General features: G+C 35.1%; 1 protein-coding gene across 6 annotated transcripts in view; it reads left to right on the forward strand.

Annotated features, from left to right (window-relative positions):
• The window catches only part of ETV1 (ETS variant transcription factor 1), an 87,228-nt gene that overhangs the window by 43,764 nt on the left and 28,764 nt on the right, over positions 1-14,700 (forward strand). For all 6 annotated transcript variants that reach the window (XM_073238764.1, XM_073238765.1, XM_017654484.3 and 3 more), the window contains 3 exons: positions 2,476-2,605; positions 5,038-5,226; positions 9,055-9,302. In XM_073238764.1, the coding sequence (XP_073094865.1) occupies positions 2,476-2,605; positions 5,038-5,226; positions 9,055-9,302 (567 nt within the window). The remainder of the gene's footprint in view (positions 1-2,475; positions 2,606-5,037; positions 5,227-9,054; positions 9,303-14,700) is intronic.

Consider the following 14,700-nt stretch of genomic DNA (forward strand, 5'->3'; position numbering starts at 1 on the left):
TATAGTAATAAATCAACATATAGTCTTCTCTGATATACCTGATATTTTTATAACTGTGATAAACTTTGCATCATACGGCACATTTATTAACTGTTGAGGTCTTACCAGTTTTTATTCATATAAATTAGATCTGCTCTCTCATGTACAATGATTTGTTACTTCTTTGAATGACAAATTGAGTTCCTTAAATGTTGCTACTGCTTTTCCTTAGGAAACTATAAAATCCAATACTTAATCCTAAGTGTGAAGCTTGGGTATATACACTTTGCTGTATATGTTCAAAGAAATAATGAATAGTTGAAAACTATTAAGACAGCAACACGTGTATGGGTTAATGATTGTATAATACAATACTTGTCATTCTAAGAAGTAGTGCACACACCAACATACACACACAGGGAGAGCATTTTCTTACACAATTTTACTTTAAATACTTTAAATATTTATCTTTTTTTTACAACTAAAAACTTTCCATCATGAAAATTTAGGATTTAGCTAAAAGTAAAGAAAATAGTGAACTCCCTTATACCCATCATCAGCTATTAACATGTATCGACACTTTTCTAATTTGATTCATCTCCCAATCATCATTTTTTTTCTAGACTATTTTAAAGACAACCCCAGACATTTTACTATTTTCTGTAAATACTTTATGAATATCTAACCTTAAACTTTTTATATTTGTACAACTGCCACTCCTTTTTCACAATCCCCCAAAATGAACAAGAATTTAAATATCTAATACCTAATCCATATTCAAATGTCTTCTTTGGCACAAAGTTTTCCTCTTATAGTTTGTTCAAATCAGAATCCTAATAAGCCCTTATATTATAATTGATTCTTGGGGGTTTTTAAATATCTTCTGTCTAAATGGTTAGTAAATTGTTACTTTTTTACTTGGTAAAGTTAATGAACATGAGTACCCCAGGCATATGAATACACATGTAATTTTTCTTTTGTTTCTATTCCTCTACCCTTTACTTCTAATAGATATATTAAACACATAATACCACAAGAAAATACTTTGAAACAGACTACCCAATGAAGTTGTTATTATTTATCATTTTCCTTAGACAAGTAATTTAGCTGAAATTTATTTGTTTGTTTGGCAAGTAGGTTTTTTATGATGTTTCAAATGGCTCTTGAGTACCATTGAACATTTCTGTCAAAATTATGAGCTTATAAAAATGAAAAAAATAAAAAAAAGAAAAGAAAATTATGAGCTTATACAAACAAATAGCATTTATTAATCTCCTGTAGCTTGGTAGTTCTCGATATCAAATTGTTTGAAAATTATATTTGATATTCAAACTAGTACAAGTTTATAATGCTCTAATGTCATGATCAAGATTGAATGTTATCATAAACAACGAAGTTTCTTTTTCATACTGTCTTTTATAGAAAACGGTCTTAATATCTTGTGTTTTAATTCCATTTTTTATATTAGCTAGAATAAATCTCCAAAATGACCTTTTTGTGTTTATCCCTTGATTAGTCATACTTATGCAGATTGCACATGAAAATAAAATCTATTATCATGTCTACTTAATCCCTTTTACAAAATTTTCTATTTATCCTAAGATTTCAATTATTGTAATAGTATCTCTAATAGGTACTTTTTAAAATTTCATATGGAGGAATAAAAAGTAAATAGCATTAGTTATTTAGTGATTTTAAACCTATGATTCCCCCCAAAATATACATATTCCTCTTAGCCTTCATATTTTATATGATTCTTATATTATATTACATATTAATGAATATATGTATAACCATACATTAGTCATGAAAGAAAAGAAAACATTATTTTATATAAAATGTTTTGTGGTAGACTACATGTGACAAATAATGTTCAATTATTTTTTATATTTCATCTTCACAAGTAGTAGGTAAGTAGATAGGTACTTTTATCTCTCTTTTATAAATGAGTGTTGGCCTCAAAGAGATTGTTTTTGCCCAAATTATCATCAGTTACCACTGGATCTGCACATGGATTTTTCTTTCTCTTAGTCCAGTTGTCATTCCATTAGACCATTAACATAGGTGAATTTGAGATATTTTGCTTTCAAGAATACTTAAAATTATGTTCTATTATTCAGTTAATTCTTGGATAATCTGTTGTACTTTTTCTGCTTTATCATTGGAAATCTTTCTGAAATGTTTTCAAAATTTAATTTCTGAAAAATTGAGCATCTATTATTAATATCAATGAAGCAAAGGACAAATGATTCACTTTAAGTAATGAGAGAGCTCCAGCATGCATTTTGTTGCACAATAAAAGCAGAAAAGGTATAGTAAACAGAGATTCTCCAGAATCTCCCATGAAACTTGTCAAATGTGATTTTTTTATATACATGTAAGTTAAAGTTAATATGAAATGCTAATGACATTTTAACCAAGAGATATAGAAAAGGTTAAATTACTTAATTCCTAAGTGCATTTCATTTTTGTGGGTATTTTTGTTTTGTTTTCTAGTGGCTTTTCATGGCCTACCACTGAAAATCAAGAAAGAACCCCACAGTCCGTGTTCAGAACTCAGCTCTGCCTGCAGTCAGGAACAGCCCTTTAAATTCAGCTATGGAGAAAAGTGCCTCTACAATGTCAGGTAAAACAATCAAGTGTATATGTGGAGGATGGTGGTTCTTACTGAAACAAAAAATCCGGAATAAATAAAATCTCAAGTCATATTTTGTGAGAGTTACATCTTCAGCATATAACAAGCTAATTAGGTAATGTGTTTAGCAGAACTTTGAAGAACCATTTACCATCTAATCCCACACTTTTAGAATCATTGTAAAGCAATAATTTTCATCCAGATCATTAGTTGCTTTTCTATGTAGTATCAAAATTACTTTTCAATGTAGTGATGCATCCTAGGTTTGAAAAGAGGGTCTTAGTTGGCTTGAGCAGCTATTGAAGTTTCTCATTAGAATGAATGCATTATGCACTCTAGATGGTGTGTGGGAAAAAAATGAAACATTTGGCAGGTCTAAGCAGTACATTAGTTATCTGACAGGCTTTGCAGATGATCTATAAGATGCATTCACAGACAGTTGCAATAAAGTTAGAATTTTATAAGGCTTAGCAGAGGCTATTATCTATTAAAAAGCCAGTTGTTCCTTCTGGTGATAATAAAGGGTGGAGCAGTGAAAGCACCTTACTCATTGCTTAGAAAATTTGATAACATATATGTTCATTAAAAACCCTTCACAGTAAATTGCATTCTCTTACTTTTCATATTGGCCTGTAATTGCATAAGGAAAAAGTTGGCTCTGTATACTGAATACTGTTATTTTCAATTATAATAGAAACTTAGTTCTTAAAGGTTCATTTGGAAACATAAAAATGATTATACATATTTGCAGTTTTATAAATTACATCAACTCAGGTTAATAATACATTATGATCCAAAGAGGTCTTCTATATTCTCATGTGTTTGCTACATATATGCTCTAATATCCAAGATATATAAAGTTCAAGAAACTTAGATAGTACAGTCTCCATGGCAGCTGATTATCTTAGAGAAATTAAGAGCCAACTCAACTGAAACTGCAAAGCTTTTATGGAAAAGATTTCTTGTAGAAGCTATTCAAGCAATACTGAGATCAGATAAAACAATATTGGTCAATTGTCCACTCTGAGTGTAATTTTTGCATTTTCTCTTCAAGAGTACTTTGCATTCACAAATAATTGTTTAACATATTGAGGAATTTTTAATTAATGAACTAATAGAATTGTCATTGAATTTCAGCATTGATCAGTAGTGTGACTGTGAAATAACTACTGCTTTATATGACATATCTGACATTCATAAACTAATAGTAGAGGAATTGTCTCAATATTTCAAGATTCTTAGAGAAAAGTAATTCCCACAGTGAGATATAGATTAAATTCCGGTACTTCCATTTCTACACTAATAATATAACTCCATCCAGCATTCCATGGGGGGAAAAAGTAATATCCTAGGGCAGCAAATGTGTCATTTTTTTCTTTTTACATGAAAGTGAAACAGGTGAACCATTTAAAAAAAAAAGTGGGCACTCATTCAGGAATATTAGTAAAGGAAATAGATAAAACCAAACATAAAATGACTACTACTGGCTTCGCTTTAAAGCAAGAGTAGACTGCACAACCCCTACTTGTTCACTTCTGTAAAAGTACTTTTGCAGTTGGACATATATATAGTATAGATGGAGCAACAGAATAAATCATTATGTAGCTCAATTCAAAAAGAACATTCCTTTTTTAAAGAAAAAATGTATTGGTGATTTTTTTTAATTATGAAAGAAAATAGAGTATTTTAACCAATAACCAGTAAAATTTGTTTTCAATACATTTTAGGTTAAAAAGTTAGTTAACTCACACTCCTGAGAGCTATACAAAGGAAAACAACTTAAAATCATAATGTAGATAACATCATTTTGTACCTCTTAAACTCCAAGTAAGCTCAAATATATCAGAAACATTTTCATTTGTCTCATTAATCCTTAATGTACCATGTGAGGTGGCTAGTTCCAGGCATCATTTCTTTTAGATAAGAAAATGAAAAAAAGGCAAAATCGTTGTCTCCTTAAAATTCTACAACAAAAAATGTTAAGCCAGGTATGGTCTCCATTTTATTAATAACTGATGTGGGGCCTTGTTCTAAAATCTTACACAATATGGAAGAATTATAATAATCAGTAATTTTTAATGATTTAGAAGATATCTATAAAACTTGCTCAAGGAGTCATATCAAGAATAGATGGAAATAATGCCTCTGTTCTCATAGACAGTGATTTTCCTTATGCTAAGTTATTTGTATATGCATTAGAAATATTTTATGCTGTTACCAAGTTATGTATTAATTTTCCTATTTTCTGTTTAAGTGTGTGATTATTTTTGACGATTTCATGTTCTAGAATTACAAAAACCAAGAAACATAAAATTCTAACCTAGTTATAGTGAAAGCCTAAACTGTGTTTTCTTCTCTTGGGTTGCAAAAAAAAAAAAATTTAATGGCTCCAGAATATTCTCTTTACTTTGTCCCTTGGGTAGTGCCTATGATCAGAAGCCACAAGTGGGAATGAGGCCCTCCAACCCCCCAACACCATCCAGCACTCCAGTGTCCCCACTACATCATGCATCTCCAAACTCAACTCACACTCCGAAACCTGATCGCGCCTTCCCAGCTCACCTCCCTCCATCGCAGTCCATACAAGACAGCAGCTACCCCATGGACCACAGGTAAGCTGCAAATACCACTTCTTAAAACACTTTTTAGAATTCTTGGAAGAAATTACCACTATCTAATACTTATAGTGGATTTAAGGTGAGCATATTAATTTTGCACATCTGTGCAAAATATTTATCTAAAGCTTGCTCTAATAATTTGTGAAGGTCATTTATAAACTTTCCTTTTCTAAACATTTAAATTGGTTGCTAAAATGGAAAATTAACCTATATACTGACATTTGAACACTTCCCTTTTGCTTTGCTTGAATTAAATTGCTTCACTTTAACTTTAAATCAGACCATCCCATTTTTATGAGCATATGTGTGTACTTGTTCTATGAAGTTAGGAGACCAATTTTAGTAGGTGGCTTATGGAATTAGGTTCTTTACCTTAAATTGAATGGTTTGGCTGTACAGTTCTGCAGAATAAAACTTACTTGATTAAAACTATTTTCCATCCTTTCCCAGTGATGAATATTTAATGTCAATAAATGCATGACCCTGAACACTGAGAATATAAAGTTCAGGAGGTAGAGACTGAATTAGTATTATTTACAAAGGAGCAAGGCAAGAACTGGAGTGTGGAGCTAGGGAGAATGCTGTGGTGGCTAATTCTTGACTTCTAGAGATGGATATGTTCACATTCAAATAAAATATTGGAGGGCCTTTAGAGGTCTTACTTAAAACATGGGTTGATTATGTACAGCATCCTTTCTTGATTTCTACCTTGTGCTCACATAGAACCAGTAGTATGCTAGGAAATGTTTAACAGCAGGCTCTATGGTCAGATAAACCAAAAGACCTGATTCGCACCAGATGAGATCAGTTTGTGATGTAACTATTCCCCCAAGCTATCAGTGTGACAGCCCTGAATGTGGAATTGGAAAGAAATGTCCAGTAGCACACTTTTATGTCATATTTCTACCATGTAGATACACTGGACAAAACCTCAAGAGCATAATTAGTAGTAGGAAGTGATGAGTTTTGAGTATTTATTAATTACCTTTGCTTTTAAAATAAAAATTTTTTTAATTATAGACTTAGATAATTTTAATTCTTAATAATGGCTGTGTTTAATAACTGGCTCACAAAATTCCTGAAAATCTAACAGTGAGCTAGTGCAAACTGGCAGTTTTCTGAAAATAAGGGACTACTCGATTCTGGTTTTTATAGGTTATTTAGTGGGGCTCAAATTCACCAAATCTCTATTGCTATGAAGGGACAAGACAAAAGTATTCTTTATAATGTGAAACTAAGCCGTGTCTTTCCTCCCTTTGTTTCTATTCCTAAGCCCTCTTGTGCTTTAGTCATGAAATGCTTCTGTTTCCTTCCCCTTCTCACCCCGTAGACTGGAGACCTTGTCAAAGTGTAATGGTATGTGCATCTGTGTAAACAGTTTTGTAAATACACATGAAAGAAATCTTTTTGCAGGGTGGGCCATTAAACAGATGCACATTATGCTGGACTAAAAGGGAAAAAGGGTTCGAATGAGAAAAGCGAGTTTTTTGTCCACTTCTGTGACTTCCCAGAATTCCTGAGACCGGAGTCTTTCACACTTTAAATAGGGTCAGAATTACAGAGTATGTAGCTTGGTCTTCATGTGAAATAGTTATTTCTTATGGAAGGTGCCTGCTGGACAAGCAGTACACCTATGTTTAGGTGACCTAACTTGAAAGGCTTTAGCCAAATCCATTTTGATTTCTCTACTTGAAGTCAGGCATTTGAGACTGAGAACAGCCGGCCCGGAACTAGAGCAGGGAAGCTCAGGGTCTTTTCCCACTGCCCCCCACTGAGTTTGGAGGACAGTACCAGCTGGCCAATCCCAGGAAAATCTCTGAAGCCGTATGTTTCCGAGGAGGATTTCTTGGAGAGCTCTAGCTAACAAACGACAGTCCATCAGTTATAAAAGGCAAATTTGCTCTGGGAACAGATCCTTTCCCCAAATAGCCCCCTCCAGCCCGGGCACCCCACCTCACTCTGGGAATGCTTCAGTGCCAACCAGGCTGCACCCTGCTTGCTTTCCTCAGGCTCACTCTGCTCCTCGGGCCAGCCCCTTGGCACCACTCCTGAACTCACTGTGCAGGAGCCATCCCTCCTCTCCTCTCCTCAGTGTTTCCCACCACTTGTACGCTGCTGCTCTTTATCCAAGAGTTCATCAGCCTCCTCTCCTTACCCATGAACTCTTCCCGAAGCTACTTGAGTCACTTTCCCTTTACCATTGGTCAGGGGTTCATACGAACAGCACCATACACTTGTAGCTGCGTATGAAGTATGTGAGTTTGATATATATGTGGTTCTCAGCAAGTACCAACTAGAATCAGCTTGAGTTGTAAAAACAAATGGCTTGACTCCTTACGAAGCTTTTAGTATAAGTATTATCAACTTCCTTTAAGGCTTCACAAGTGGGCTGGTTTCTTATTTTAACTTCAAGTTACAATTTTCTGATTCACTCCTTGACAGGTCTTAATGATAATTTGTGTTTCTTTTTTTGGCTAATGAAATAAGCAAGAGAAGGGAAATGAATGCAGTCCCAGTCAGCCTAACTGTTTCGCAATATCCAAGTTTCTAAGTTTATTTTCTGCAGGTGTAGGTGGAATTTCAGTGCTTTCCATGGCAGCCGGTGAGCCTAGAGTTAAATCACAGGGTGGGGTGTTCATGGAAATAGTAAAGCAATTGCTTTGCTGTTCTTTAGCTTTCAGCTTATTTTTGTGTGGCATTACCAAAATTAAATCTTAACTTTCCAAATTAAAGTCTCAGGAATGATTTTAGCATTGGGGGCATTAATAGGCTTATATTTGCTCATAGAAATGTTGGATAGGTTATTTTTAAGCACTCTTGGAGTATTTTAAAAATAATTTTAAAACACTATTAATCCACATCTTTGTGGTGGGTCAATGATATGGATGAGAAACACAACTGAACAATTATATCATTAGCCATATCTGCATAGTATAGCCAAAAAGAAGGAGTTTAGAGGCCTACTTTCAGCCTCCTGCTAAGGCTTTGGAACTTCCCCATGCTCCGACAGCCTGGCCTCTCCTGAATCTGTGTGGCGTACATGTTATTTCTGTCTTTGGACGTCTGCTGTATGTTTTATGCTTATTATTACCAACCTTATATTTTCTTTGAAGCCATTGGAAGCCAGTATGTTCTGTGTCATTGTTGACAGTAAAGAGGTGGTCTTTTTAAAAAAACAGCTTGCATTTCAGTCTTTATCATATTTCCCAGTTCTATTTCTTACTAGAATGTAATGTTATTCAGGACGTTGTTGAAGATTTGTGTTCTGAGAAGAGAGTCATTCCTCTCTTGCTTCCTCAGTAACTGATGGTAAGAGAAAGAAAAGCAACAAGTAGGTTTTTATTTGGTTGATTTTTTTTTTATTGTTTGTTGATTAGTTTAGCACAGAATTAAAAAAACGATGTATGTAGTTTGAAATCAAATTATTTTTCTTTCTCCTGTTTTTCTTTATAATTACTTGAGACTCTGTTAATGTGGAAACTTTGTAAATAATCCAGTTGATTTAGAATTGGACATTTTAACTGTTATGGCCTGTATTTATTTCCTCACAATAGTAGACTTTTCTATCCCTACACAAAGCACACATTTAACTTACTGTAACATACCGAAATGTGCTGCATCGGACTAATCAGAAGGGGAATACAAGTCATATTATGGTTAAAAAGCACAGTGCTGACCCAGGAAGGAGAAATCTAGTCAAAGATTCACACTTCGGGTCAGTTGGTATCATGTTCATTAACTAAGCAGTTAAAAATCATACAAGTATTTTAAGTAGTATTCCTTGTTACCATTTTATGTGAAACATGCTCTCTTATTTCCCAGATTTCGCCGCCAGCTTTCTGAACCCTGTAATTCATTTCCTCCTCTGCCAACAATGCCAAGGGAAGGACGTCCTATGTACCAACGGCAGATGTCTGAGCCAAACATCCCTTTCCCACCTCAAGGCTTTAAGCAGGAGTACCACGACCCAGTGTATGAACACAGCACCATGGTTGGTGGTACGGCCAGCCAAAGCTTCCCTCCTCCTCTGATGATTAAACAGGAACCCAGAGATTTTGCATATGATTCAGGTAGGCCCATGCTTTAAGTTACATTTAAAACATTGTTTCACTTGCTTCTCACTTCAATTAGAGTTGATGTCATAGTGGGGTTGTTGTGGGGGGTGTGGGGGAGTGCCTGACCATTTTTTTTGTGGAATCTTTACAATTTTATTCTGTCTCTGAATTTTGTCTGTATGTGAAGGGTTGGATCATCAGACCATTTTGGCATGAGCTGGTGGCTAAAAGTGTCTGGGATTGAAATCAGTCCAAAGAAAAGTGTAATTTGTAAAATTAGGCACATTCTTAGCCCAAGGGAGTAACATTGTAATTATTTTCTTGATTCTGGGCTCTCTTTCCATTTTGCTACTGTAGCACTATTTAATAACAATGTTTATAGAAAGTAATATTCTTCTGTACCGAGTCACTTACCACTTATAACTGTTTGTTTGTTTCCTTTATTGGTGGCAATGTTCCAAGGGTCCAGAAGTAAGGATTCTTACGTATTAGGAGAGGAATAGCAAAAATACAGATTTATGGTTTATTCATAGAGCTTAGCATTAGTCTCACTGAGCCATAAAGGCTTTACAAAATATTGTATCAAGATGGAGAAGGGAGTTCCCTGAAAGTAAGGAGCACTTAAATCTATTCCAAATGTCACCACCACCTTTGCCATATTTGAGCTTAAGACTTAGAAAAGTTACCTCATCAGTGCTCAGTGACTCCTGTTATAATCTCAAAGTCGGGACAACTGCTTTTCAGACATCTCAGGAATTTCAAAAAAAAACTGTGAAAGCTAATGCTTACAAGAAGAATGCTATATACCTGTAAAATATCATTATTGTCACTGTGGTCAGTAGATGGTTGTAGGCTTGGCAGTATTTGAAAACAATGTAATTTCCTTTTGTTTGCCTGCAAAATTATACTTTATGAACAAACTATTGCTTCTCTATGTTTTTCTGTCAGTTCTACTTAAGAAATAAAATTGTCTCTAGGTCTTAGTTTCCAACTTGCCTAAAATTACCAGCTTTATTATGAGCTTCCCTTAAAGCTCTGCAAAAGGGAGCCCTGCAACAGATAAGGTCCCTCTGTCCACCTTTCGTCGTTGGGGAAGAAGGTCAAAAGACTAAGGAATTGCCCATTCAGAGCCCATACCTCCACTTCCAGAAAGTACACCAGCTACCCAGGAACCATGAATCCCCAGCATGTCCCGAGTTCGTTTCTAGGGCCTGAGCAGGTTCATCCCAGGCCCAGTTTTCTTAAGACAGAGCAGACTGCTCCTGTGTGTACCCCTAAGCCCAAGGACGTGGCCATAGGGCAGCTGTTTGCGGGAATGAGAACGGAGCTTGGACGTGCCCACATGCTTGCAGACAAGACCCTGTGGTGTGGCACAGTGTGGGGTTGTGTGCTCAACGACAGGAAGAGAGGTAGGAAGAGGAGTGGGTTGGGGTCTGAAGACTGGAAGCTATCTCCACACCCTCCTGTTCCTGTGTTAATCTTAGAGATTTTCTCAAATTCTAGATTTTTGACCTGGTCTTCCAGGTTATGATAGTATATTTCCAAGGAATGGGAGGAGAGAACATATTTATCAGTTTGTTGACTGGCTTATAATTTCAAAAATTTAAACATACGGTATGATGGCCTTTATTTGAGTTCCTGCCTCAGGCTCTGTAATTTGGAAACTATCCTAAACTCTACTGTAGTAGTTTCAGTTTAGAATCTTCTATACTTGTCCATAATATACATCCATAATTAAGAATCCTATAGTACAGTGGGCATTTTTATAGATAGTGTTTGTTTTTCTCTGTAAATCTCAAATTCTGTTAACTGATGTTATTCTTATTCACAAAACCACATTTTGCTTTTAAAATTCACCATGCTTTCAAGAAACTTTACAGGGAATCGTAGAAAATAGCCCAAATAATTGGTTTAAAATGACTTAAAGGACATCACGTTTAAAAAGTTCACATATTCTAGAAATGTTTTTTTAATATTTTAACTACAAGATTAGCTGAAATTGTTTTGTGATTTGTTCTGTGCATGTATATATTTGTTACATATGTTTTATATATATTAGTTATTAAAAATTCTCATATTTATATTATATATAAAAGTGTATGTTAACATTGGTTTGAGGATGTATAACTTTTCTTGAGAAGATGTGACCCAAACAAGAAAGATTTAAATAATCTAAGGAAGGCAAAAATATAGGAGCTCATGCTGTAAGATTTAATTACATTGTTTGTGGGCCATGTATAATATGAACTTCAGAGTCAGTCACTGTCTGACCCTCAACAGCACAGATTCAGTCACTTAAAACCTAAAAAGCATAGTCCAAGTCTTATCTCAGGTTGCTGTAATAAAATACCACTGATTGGAAGCTTAAACAGCAGATATTTATTTCTCACAGTTCTGCAGGCTGGGAAGTAAGTCCAAGATAAGATGCCAGCAGACTCAGTTCCTAGTGAGGGCCTTCTTCCTGGCTTGAAGAGGGCCACTTTCTTACTCACTGTGTCCTCGTGTCTGAGAGAGAGTGAGCTACCTCTGGCCTCTCTTCTACTTACGAGGACACTAATCCCACCATTGGGGCCCCATCCTCATGACCTCATCTAACCCTAATGATCTCTCTCATGTCCCACCTCCAAATACCATCACATTGGCATTAGAGTTTCAACAGTGCATTTTGTGGGACACAATCAATTCAGTCCATAACAGTCCAGTGTCCTGTTGTAAAGACATGGCACCTCTTTTGTAAGTGTACCATATACCCCGCAAATAACTTTAGAATACCTGTTTAGCATTTGAGAGCTTTTAATTTATGTGACTTTCTCTTCTCCAAATTATATTTCAGATTGCGAAAGATGCATAACACCTTTGAATTCTAATTTCAATAGTGCCAATAGGACACAGTTCTGTTCTGGTTGAGGAGTTAAATAGTAAAGTTGTATCTTTTGGATGTGGTCTAAAAGGACTGTAGTAATAGTGTATGTAACCAGGGCCTATGAAAAATTAATCTGTGAGTATCAAAATGTATTTTACTAGCCACCAAATTGCTGCAGTTAAGCTGACATGTCTGTGTCATACACTGCCGTCAACAAGTATAATCTCCAGATATTTTGTTATTAATTCATTTATCCTTGTTGAGAGCACTTTAAATAACATTTTAAAGAAATCTAAGGTATTTATTACTGAATCATTGATTTCTTGGTTCATTTACTGACATTGAACAAATAACACATTAGAAAATATTTTATGTGATTTAAAAACAATGCAAAATATGTTTTATAGTCAGTTTACTGAGCATCTTTGATCCAAAGGTTGTCCTTTCAGAAGGGTTCTAGAAATCTTTATTGCTTAATTCAGTATAACATAAATGTTGTGAAAATAAAAGCAGCTTTGTAAGTGAAAAGGCAGCATGATTATGCTCTAATAAAGCCTGACATTAATTATGACATGGGAAATGGAAGGTCTGTTAGTTATAATTATAATTACAGGAATGCAATTTCAACTGCTGAGTATTTAAGCTAAAAAAAAAGGAAAATATTATGTTAGTAGAGTAGAGATTTTTATTCGGGAGAAGAGAAAAAAAATTGGATCAGAAGACACAGAGGAGATTATGAAAATCATATTTAGGGTTAATTTGGTGAACCAGTATAGTGTGATCATGATTATGTTATGACAAAGTTCCAAACAGTCCAATCATTCCTGTTGTTTTCCTTCTCAAGCCTAAACTACTGCACAAAGCCAAACACAGTTTTTTGTTGGTGGTGCTGGTGGTTGGTTTTCCCTGAATCTAAGATGATTTTCTCTGTCTTGCCCCTATGGCCAAGTGGCTACATAAAAAAGATGGAAAATGCAGTCATTTTGGACTGCGTTATGCAATGGCCCATGGCCATGGGGTCATGGTTATTTCCCCATTTTCTTGCTCACATATGAGGTTTTGCAGGTTCAGAATGCCCAATGAGGCAAATATTTTAGATATTCATTGCAGTATTTTGTTAGAGTTGTATATGTTAGTTGATTGGTCTTTTTCTTATAGCTTATGTAGTATTTTTAGGGGGTGGTGAATTCATGAAAGTACAGTTTGACTCAAGAAAATATCAGCACACAATGATCATACATTTTGATTAACTAACTTCACTCTCAGGGAAATTATCTTAACGAATGAGAGATGCCTGATGAATGAGAGAGAGAGGGAAGTATAAATATATAATAATTGAATAGTAAACTAAGCTATGAAGTATTATACACCATTAGAATTCAGGGTTTTAAAAAATATTTAATGAAATGTGTCTATTGAGTAAAAAAATATATATATATATATACATATACACATATATATGTATGTATGTATGTAAAACATGACTCATGCAAAATAAGATCCAGTTACAGAAATACTGCAGTTATATGTGGGTGGTGATGTTATAGGCAATTTCAATTTTGTCATAAAATGCTTTGTAGTTTAACAATGCTTATGTACCACTTTCCTAATCAGAGTAAATATTATATTTTAAAATATCAACTCATTTGGAGTTGAAGAATAAGTGTCCAGATTAATCACATCAGTCCTGTAGGTAAAAAGAATGCTGAGGAAAGGATGATACTATAGCCTCACATGGGGCAAACCCAACCGCCTTTCTGTTGCATCCAGGACTGCCTGGGAGGTTGGAGGAAATTCATATGCTACTTGGTGAGCTTCAGGCTATTCCCCACTCAGGGTCTGCAGTCCTACAATTGGTGATGTGTTCCTTTGCTCTTTAGGGTATATTAAAAACCTTAGCCTAGGAGTGACTGAAGGGATAATACATTAAGAAGGTGCTTCTGGCCCTCAGGGCCTATCCTGTTACTCTAATAAGTTGTAAAGGTACCTGGGTACCTGTGGAGGAGCAGTTTAATTGAAGAGCTGGGCTTGCAGAGGGGAAAAGAACTTTCAGGACCTTGAAGAAGGTTACTGAAATAAGTAAAATGGGGAAGGTGAGTACCTTGAGCTTTGGGAGAGGAGGAAGTAGAAGTAGTAGGCCTGCAGAACATGTGTTTGCATTCTTTAAGGATGTTTTTGGGGCCACTCCCGCTGGTACTGATGAGGCCTTCTTTTATTGTGGAGGCATGTCACAATTACATGGTGGCAGTGCTGTTAGCACTATTTTAAATTGGGAAATTGGCACAAAAAGTTGTTTCATAGAACCTTTAAGCTCATGAAAGCTCTTGGAGAGCACCTGGTTCATATTTCTTCTCCATGTCCCAGTTGTGTGGACAAAATGTCCAAGGTCTTCCAAGTTAACGTACTATCAGTTTCGCAGAGATTTTGTGAAGCAGCCAAATCTAGAAATAGGTTTTCTTAGTTTAGTGCACAGTTCACAGTCTCTCTATACGATTGTCCAAAATAAAGTACTTTAATCGACAATTTATTATATATATTATTGACACTTTT

This window comes from Manis javanica, chromosome 6, assembly GCF_040802235.1.
Source record: "Manis javanica isolate MJ-LG chromosome 6, MJ_LKY, whole genome shotgun sequence".
In the NCBI taxonomy this organism is placed as follows: domain Eukaryota; kingdom Metazoa; phylum Chordata; class Mammalia; order Pholidota; family Manidae; genus Manis; species Manis javanica.